The 9,812-nt window shown below is 38.2% G+C and overlaps 1 protein-coding gene across 1 annotated transcript in view; it reads right to left on the reverse strand.

Annotated features, from left to right (window-relative positions):
* Positions 1–305: 305 nt before the first annotated feature.
* Positions 306–9,812, reverse strand: part of Larp1b (La ribonucleoprotein domain family member 1B) — a gene marked incomplete in the record, with an annotated part of 109,095 nt that continues 99,588 nt past the window's right edge. Inside the window, 3 exon segments of the mRNA XM_017797383.2 lie at positions 306–1,511; positions 4,613–4,740; positions 5,648–5,757. Of these exon segments, the coding sequence (XP_017652872.2) occupies positions 1,275–1,511; positions 4,613–4,740; positions 5,648–5,757 (475 nt within the window).

The following is a 9,812-nucleotide window of genomic DNA, read 5'->3' on the forward strand; positions in this document are numbered from 1 at the left end:
TGTATCCTTGGTAAGTGGTCTACCACTGAATCACATCCCTAAGAAGTATTTTAATATTGAAACTTATAAGAATAATTCATCCAATCTGCTCAAAAGGAAAATAGTAAATGTAGTCCATTGAAACCAGCTGTTTCTGCCAAGTATTTGTGAATCATGCTGTGCTCAGTAAAAACAGAAACTTCATTAATAAAATATAATGGTCTGATACCAGTAGAATTTAAATATTACAGCTTTGTAAGTATGTTTTAAATAAAAACAATTTAAATATAAATTAATTCAGAATAAATTTTTATTTTTTTAATCTCACAAAATGGAAACTATCATTTACATTGTTGCAATAGCACTAAAAATGAGAAATCAGTTTGTTACAACTCTTGAAAACAGTTATGAGAATAAAATAAAAATTAAACGGAACAAAAAGAAAAAAACCTAAATGCTCTTCTTAAAGAATGGTGATCTGACTGCTTGTGACATACCCACTCAAAGACAGATAAACAGCAGACACATTCAAAACAGACTAATTTATTTACAGCAATATTCCAACAGAACCTAATGATTTTAAATTATATGTGCAAGTTTACGTAGAATCACAAAAGTAAATATCTCAGAATATATACCCAACTTATGCAAATTCAGAAAATTCCACATCAAGACACTGAAAATCATGAGGTATGACTGAGGGGGTGGGGAGGAAGCAAAATCAAAAGTGCACAAGCTTCAAGCTTTGATATAACTACAGTCTTACTATATAGTCCTATTTTTATAAAAAAATTCCTTCAAACTATCTATCTACAGGAAAAATGTGTATCATATCCATTTTCTGAATTTAAAAAATATATATGTAATCTTCCTTTGCTTTTGATGCATTCAAATGTGAATTCATAGTGGGGTGATCTGATTCTTTTGGGGCTCTAGAGAAGAGATGGATACAACATACTGTATCTTTTTTAAGAAGTAACAGCTGAAATGTTAGGCATTCCTTGTTTTTCTTTTTTTAAAAAATTGTATTTAAGGAATTCTGTTCTTGTAAACAATGGCTTTCAAGAAATACTGAGGCCAAATGCATTACTACAGGATCTCAATAAGGTCACCCAACTATCCTTGTTTTTGACACCATGGAAAACATTTGTGGGATTTACCTTGCTAGAAAGAAAGACTACCACTTTTCTTCCTTTTTGTTTTTTTGGATTATCACAATTAAACATCAGAGGATCTTTCCCACATAAATACTGATATAAATGTTGATTTCAAGAACACACAACTTTTGTAAGCATTTATTTCTCAGGTATTTCAGTCTTGGTCGAGGCCAAGGCAGCACTGTCCTGGTGTGAGCTGCCCGTGGGCTCCCATGGATTCCTCCTTGGTGAGTATGTTGGGACCTGCAGCTCACTGGTAGATGTAGGCTTAGCATCTGGCACTGTAGAGGAGTGAGACGGAAGTCTACGGTGATTACTCTCCTCCCCAGAAGTAGATGAATGTCTTTTTCTTCCAAGTTCCTCACTAATAGGGGGCTGCAAAGCACAAAAGACAACACAGTGACAGTTTCACTATAGCCCCTCAGGATCCAAGGCCAGGCTTTTCAACCAGTAATGTATAGTATTAATTATCCTTACAACATGGGCAGACTAGAATTGGCTGGCTCACTCAACATAAGCTTGGGAGGCTTCTCTCATGCTGGGGCCTGGGCTTTGATCAGGGGGCATAAGCAAAGACTGGGTTCCCTCCTTCCAAGAAAATGGTGCAGCAAGGCTATTTCCTTTCACTTACTTTGAAACATTCACAGTTCTCGCTCCTTCCTTGTCCTGGGGTACTCGAATGCTAATGCTTAAATTATAGTGAGTAAAGAAGCCAGGGAACATTTTATCTAGGATTCCTATGATAAGGAGATTGGCTAGACAATATTATTGATGATACTAAATTTAAATACCTTCAAACAGTTCTCCAAACCCACTTAGACTGAAAGCAGGAAAGGGAAAGGTATACTTCATTTTAAAACGATTCTTCATTCTTAGGCTTTTGGGGCTTTTTTAGTTACAGAAATCTAACTGTATACCATTAGACTCGTTTTTTATTTGAAAACAAAACAGCAGTGTTCTTCTCCAGTCTTCTGATATACCTCAAACAGGTCTGCTTTTTTTTTTTTTCCCCTTTTTTCGGTTTTTTGAGACAGGGTCTCCCAGTAGGCCCAGCTGGCCTGGAACTCACTATGTCAACCAGGCTGGCCTCAAACTCACAGAGATCCACCTGCCTCTGCCTCTGCCTCCCAGAGTGCTGGGATTAAGGGCATGAGCCATCATGCTTGGCTCCCCAGGTCTGCATTTTTTTTAGCTAACACCAGTACAGGCAGGAATGACTGAAGAGCAGGAATGTTTCCAATCTTTCTAACAGAACTGGCTAAGCCACTCAGTGGAGGTGGGGGGAGGAGAAGCACCTCTGAATTACAGAAACATGGATATTTCAATAAGTTTCCTGAACTACCAAATCCATTTACACAAAACTCTACAGCAAACAAACTACAACACTGAGCAATCACAGGCCTGGCCCCCTACCACTTCCTTTTCTACTTCTCAGGGTTCCCCCCTTCATTTTTCTCATTTCCATTTATCCTCCTTTGCAGTTATTTTCTTATGTTTTCTTTGTTAAATCTTCCCTTTTCCCCCTGAAATCAAATTTCAAAAGGCTGAATAAAGTCTTCTCTTCTGCCTATCAATTAAATCTTGCATTAATTAATTTTGTGGTGCTGGGGATCTAATCCAGAGCTCTGTGTGTGCTAGGCAAACACTCTACCAATGAGCTACAGTCCCAGCCCTTAAATGTTATTTTTTTTATGAAGAAACTCTAAATCTGTATCAATACATCGTACAAAAATTATATGGATAAAATTATATTAAAAAATAAAAAGTTGGGGATGGGGCTAGAGAGATGGATAAGCAGTTAGTGCTTCTATAAGACCTAGTTGGGTTCCCAGCACCCATATCAGGTGGCTCACAACCATCTATAATTCCAGCTTCAGAGGATCTGACACCTTTTTCTGGCCTCTGTAGGAATCTGCATACACATGGCATACACATGCACATATAAATACAAATAAAAATAAATTTTAAAAAATTAAAAAGTTGGGGCTAGAGAGATGGCTCAGAGATTAAAAGCTCTTGCTGGTCTTTCAAAGGACCTGAGTTTGGGTCCTAGCACTCACATCAGGTGGCTCACAACTACCTTTAACTCCAGCTCCAAGGGATCTGACACCCTTTTCCAGCCTCTGTAAGGCATCTGCATATGCAGACACACACACACACACACACACACACACACACACACACACACACAAAATATTTTAAAAAGCAAGAAGTTAGGATGAGGATATAGCTGAGTGGTGACCATTTGTCTAGTATGAACAAGACCCTTAGTTCAGTCCCCAGCCCAGCAAAATAACCCAAACTAAATAAGACGAAATAAAGTAAAAGGTCTTCTCACTGCTACTGAAAACTCAGTAGCATCTCCTTAATCTAGAAACCATTTAATTACAGTAGCATATCAAAATTAAAGTGACTGACGCCTGCACCACGAGATGTCCACATTTGGGAAATCTATTATGTGTGTATATATGTTCATGTGTGTGCATATGTGTGTACATGCATGTGTATGCACATTTGTGTGGAGGCCAGAAGCTGTCACTTGCCACCCTTTTAAAAAAATATTTGTGTATTTTTTAAAATTAATTACCTTTTATTTTATGAGTGCCTGTATGTATATAAGTGCACCCATGTTGTGAAGCCTATGGATAAGAGGGCATCAGATCCCCTGGAACTGGAGTTTTGGACCATTGTTAGCCACTGTGTAGGTGCTGGGAACCAAACCAGGGTCCTCGACAAGAACAGCCAGTGCTCTTAACCACTGCGCCATCTCTCTAGTCCCTGTACATGTGTTTTGATGACCAATATGTTTAGTGGTACGTGTGTAGTGCCTGAGAAGCCTGGAAGAGGATGACAGAGCTGCCATGTGGGTACTGGGAGTTGAATTTGGGTCCTCTGGAAGAATAGCAAGTGTCCTGAGTCGTCTCTCCAACCCCCTGCCCGATTTTGTTGTTGTTTGAGATAGGGGTTCACTATGTAGCCCTGGCTGGCCTGGAACTTGCTATGTAGTCCAGGCTGATCTTGAACTGAGTTCCCTTTGCCTCCTGAGTGCAACCACACCTGGTTTTACTCTACCTTTTGAGACAGGATCTCTCACTGAACTTATCAATTTGGGTAGGCTAGATGCCAATGAGCTCAAGGGATCCATCCACCTGTCTTTACCCCTACTGTCCTCCAGCACTGGGGTTACAAATACACCACTGTACTCAGCTTTCATGTGGGTGCTGGGGATTTGATGGAGGTCCTTGAGCTTAAGCAAGAAACATTTTCCCAACTAAGCCATCTCCTCAGCTCCTAAATCTGGATCTAAATGGTAACTTTCTGAGCTATTTTTGGACCTGTTTTTGAAGTTTGATTTCAAAATTGAAAGTTAAATTTTCAAAATTAAAAAACAAAAATTATGAAATTAACACGAAAATCTGTTCCATTATAAAAACATACTGGTAATAAAAATAAAGATGAAAGAAGTTAAAACTTACATCAACACGGAAGTCTTCTAACTTCTTAAAACTACAGAGGTATTCCTGAAGTTTTGGGTCAACAGACTGTGTCTTAGATTGAGAATATTTCAGATAGGCCCAGAACTTTTCTAGCCCATACAGCTGGCCTTGATAACAAAGGAATATATCAGTTATATGGAATTTTAAAAAAGTTCATCGTGAGCATGATCTTAACCAGCAGTAAACCATGTACAGTCCAATACATACTTTATCTAGAAGTTTGTATACTTTATCAAGAAATTAAGAATAAAACAAACAATGAATTAACAATGGTGGTGGTTAACATTAACTGAGCTATTGATATGTAACAGGTATTAAGTCTGTCATATCAAACTAATTGGAACATCATGCAACTTGGTAAGATAGTTGTTCCTGCCTATAATACAGATGGAACTCTGGGACTGGCAAGGAGGAGAAACTGGCCTAAGGTCATAATGCTACAAAGCAAAAGAAAGGGACTTAGACCTAGAGATCTGGCCCAGAGCCTACACTCCTCATGGTATAATTTTACCTTGCCAAGTATACCTTCTAGACGCTCATGAGAGGAAACACCAATGAGCAGCCACGATTATCAAGGTAGTAATGACAACACACACCTCCATAGGGGAAACACCTGAAAACACCCTGTTCCTGTTCCTGTAAAGGAAGAGCATTCTCACTGTATGGTGCACCACCCATTATGAAGAACAGTGGCCTGAAGGTCTTAAATGGGAAGACAAAATGTACAGATTCATTTCCTTAGCATTTAAGTGTGTATGTGTGTGTGTGTGTGTGTGTGTGTGTGTGTGTGTCTACATGCGTGCACATGCCCACATGCATCTGCATGCCATGTGCATCTGTGGAGGTCAGAGGATAACTTTCAAAGTCTGCTCTCTCTCCTACCATGTGAGTTCCAGGGAATCAAACTCAGGTTGTCAGGTCTGGTGGCAAATGCCTTTATCCACTGAGCCCTCCTTTCTTATTTATTGACAGATTGAACTATAATTTCCAAAGAGAGCAAGTTTTTGTTTTTACCAGATTCGTAGTCTTTTTTGGTTTCTTCTTGAAAATCCTTAAAAATTTCTTGTCTGAATTTTTTTTCCAGTCCATAACTATAAAACCTGAAAAGACATTCTAACCCATACCTATGAAGAGGAATTAAAAGGCATATAATCAATTTTTGCTACAATAATGCAAGCATCTCACGAGATTTCATACACACAAACATAGCATGACCCTTAACAAGAAATAAGTTTAGTAGATATTTCTCTGTTTTTATTTTTTGAGACAGTGTCTCACTATGTACTCTGTCCTTCAGGAGCACTGGCCCTAAACTTGCCATCTTCCTGCCTCAGCTTCCTAAGTGCTGGGACAGTACGCAAATTTTGTTTTGTTTTGTTTTGTTGTAGTTAGGTTGTGTTCTGTTTTGAGACAGGGTCTCCCTGTAAACCCAGCTGGCCTGGAACTCACTACATAGACCAGGCTGGCCTCCATCTCATCCACCTGCCTCTGCCTCCAAGTGCTGGGATTAAGGAAGTGCACCACCATGCCCAGCCCAATATGTAGTTTTTAACTGAAGTGCTTATCCATAACACTTAGCTGAATTTGCTACTAGCTGTGTTGACCCAGGCATATTTTGTAAGGAAGGTATACTAGGAATTTGGAAAATGAGGGGAAGCCTTTGACAGCTGGAATATGGCTTCTTTGAAGGACAGTATATCTCCTAAGAACTGGTCAAAACATCTAGTGACACCAGGAATGTTTTAGATTTTTCTCAAAGTTTATAATGGTATGTTTGTTTCTTGAATAGAAACTTCACTCTGCAGGGAAAAGTCTACATTCTTGACTTTTTCAATTATAATGGAACACGTCTGATTAGAAGGTTCCTAATAGTTATAAAATAATTAACACTAGATCTAGTCACCAAAGAGTTATAACCTCTACAAATCAGAAGACAATTTTCCCTATTTCTTCCTATAACCACCTAGAAGTATCTGGGACAAGTTCTGGATAGCAGCTCAGCAAACAGGGGCTCAACCAACAATGAACAGTACTGAGCAGAACCACTGAGTACTGGAGGACTAGTGAAAAAGAACGAGATTGCACAGGTAGAGGACACAGAGCATGAGAATCCTTGCTTTTTCTAATCTCAAGAAATCTTAAAAGTCTAGATTATCTCTAAACTTGCTTTGACTTGGTCTGTACATACATGTGCATGGATGTCTATAATGGTGGGGCCTGGGAGAATGTTCTTTTTTTATTTTTGAAATTTACTTATGTATATGTGCATATGCCTGCTTCTCTGTGTGTGCACCATGTATGTGCAAATGCCTGTGAAGGCCCAAAGAAGGCACTAGATCCCCAGGAACTGGAGTTTCAGGCAGTTGTGAACTGACTGATATAAATGTTGGAAACCAAACCTGGGTCCTCTGCAAGAGCAGCAAATGCTCTTAACTGCTGAGTCATCTCTCCAGTCTGGAGAGATCATTCTTATAATTACATTCAGCACTTGTGCCAGACTCTAATTAGATTCCTGCTGATCCTGTCCTCTGCTATTCACAGCCTCAGGTAGTTTTCACCTTCACTGTACTTGGGCTGGTTTGTACAAATAGAATATGGGAGGGACTGGAGAGATGGCTCAACGGTTAAGAGCACTGACTGCTCTTGCAGGGGACCCGGGTTCAATTCCCAGCACCCACATGGTGGCTAAAAACCATCCTTAACTCCAGTTCTAGGGGAATCCGAAGCCCTCTTCTGACCTCTGTGGGCACTGCATGACACCGGTGCACTCACTTACATGCAGGCAATACACTCATACACATAAAATAAAAATAATAAATATTTTAAAAAAAGAATATGGTAGATGAGATGTTGTCATTTATTTCTTAATTTTTTTTTATGTTTCGAGTGCATTGCCTGTATGTATATAAGTGCACCCATGTCATGCAATGCCTGCAGAGATCAGAAGAGGGTGCTGGATCCCCTGGAACTGGAGTTACGAATGGTTGTTATCCACCATGGTGCTAGAAATTGAACCTGAGTCCTCTGCAAGAGCAGTCAGTGCTCTTAACTGATGAACCATCTCTCCAGCCCCAAGATGCTGTCATTTCTAAGGACAGATTATTCAACACATTGAGGCTTCCACCATGGAAACTGTCCTTCCTTCTTTCTTAGATCACTACTTCTGTGGGGGGAAAAAAAGCCATATTGAAAAATACCCCTTGTGGGGGCTAGAGAATGGCTCAGCAGTTAAGAGCACTGACTACTCTCGCAGAGGACCTGGGTTCAATTCCCAGCACCCACAGGGCAGCTATAAATTATCCTTAACTCCAGTTACAGGGGAATCTGATGCCCTTTTCTGACCTCTGCAGCATTGCATGACACAGTGCACTCACATACTTGCGGGCAATACACTCATACACATAAAATAAAAATAATAAATAAAATATTTAAAAAAAGAAAAATACCCTTTGGGGAGGCAGCTGTGGCCAGGAAATGATACTCTGGCCAACAGTCAAGGGAAGGAACCTGAAGAGGACTCTGCAAATACCTTGACTACCTTGGGCCAGTGCTACTTGGCTAAATGGATCCTAGGGTCTTGCCCTCAGGAACTAACAAATGTTTGTTTTAATCTTCTGACTTTTGAGGTAGTTTACTATATAGTGACAGAAAACAAATATAACCCTCATTCCAGTTATGTTGTGGCTATTTTCACAGCTCAAATTCAGATTACTGCACTGAAGCAATACATTAGCAATGCTTCATTAGTTCCAATTGTTCCTTGAATAATTCATGGACAAGGAAAATTCATCACAGTAGGTTTTCTTTTTCCCCTGAGTGAGAATGCATTTTAGTGTGTTGTATGTTTGGTGTAATTCTACCATAGTAAAAGAAAAGGAGAATCCTGAGTATCAGAAAGCAGTCATTTCCAATGACTCACTGATGAGAATAATCTGTAAAGTATGTTAATTTAATGCTGAATAACACAACAGAAAGAATGGTTAGATGTTTTCAGTATTACTTGATGTGGTTAAAAACAATAAACCAGAGAAAAATGAAAAATTATCTTACAAGATTTGTGATTTTTAACTTTTTATTATCCTTTTACATTTTAGCCTAGGTCTTTGAAAAAGGCAAATAATGATAAAAGTTGAAGACATTGTCACCTAAAGTCCTAGTATGAGAGGCAGAGGCAGGTGGATCTTTGATTTCAAAGCCAGCCTGATCTACACAGTGAGTTCCAGGCCAGCTAGGGCTACAGGGAGACATTGTCTGCCAAGTCAGAATATTATTGATGAAAAGACAATAAAAGCTACTGTGTAATACATTATTATAAATTATTATATTTACATGAAAATGTAAATACATGAGAATGTATAGATATATGTGTAGATGGAATCATATCTACAGGAAACATAGTTGTTTTCCCAGTACTGTAGCTTTTTGAGATTATACACTATTTGTTAGTTTAATATGGAAATAAATCCAATCTGTCTTGCATTCTAGGGATTATGTGATAATTTGTTTCAATAGTGGCCACATGAGAACTGATGAATCTTTATATTATCAAGGTATCATTAATATTAGTTACAGTGTGAGTTCATAATTCCTCAGGCAAAATTCATGAATGACATCAGAAGGTTGATCTGCTTCATTTATTGAGTGCTCTAAGAATGCACTTCAGTGCAAAGCAGCAGTGCTGGGCTTCAGTCCTCTGCTAATTTGAAACAGCCAATGCTGAATATTTGAAATGAACTATATTTTGGTTAATAAGATGAATTCATGCAAGTCCATTGAATTACTAATATTTTATTAAACTAAAATTTTAAATATTTCTGCAGATACTTTTGAATGTTATTAATAAAATGTTTGTGTAAAACTAAATGGAAAAGAGAAAATAATCATAAAACATTTTATTTACATGTTCATCTATGGCTATATTAAAATTTTAGTGTTGCTCTTTCAAAATGGTGTGTAATGTCATCCAAATTGTCTATTAACTTAAAGAAATCCTGTTTTTTTAGTTCTTTTAAATACATTTGAATAAAATACAATGAATTCATTTTGAAACTGTTTTAAACCTGCATATAAGTTGATGTTTTAATAAATCATGTGTTTAAAAAAATAAAAAATAAAAAATTCAGATTACTTTTTTTTTTTTTGTCTTTTTGAGACAGGGTTTCTCTGTAGCCCCAGCTGG

This window comes from Nannospalax galili, unplaced genomic scaffold (genome assembly GCF_000622305.1).
Source record: "Nannospalax galili isolate Female #2095 unplaced genomic scaffold, S.galili_v1.0 scaffold1631, whole genome shotgun sequence".
NCBI lineage: Eukaryota > Metazoa > Chordata > Mammalia > Rodentia > Spalacidae > Nannospalax > Nannospalax galili.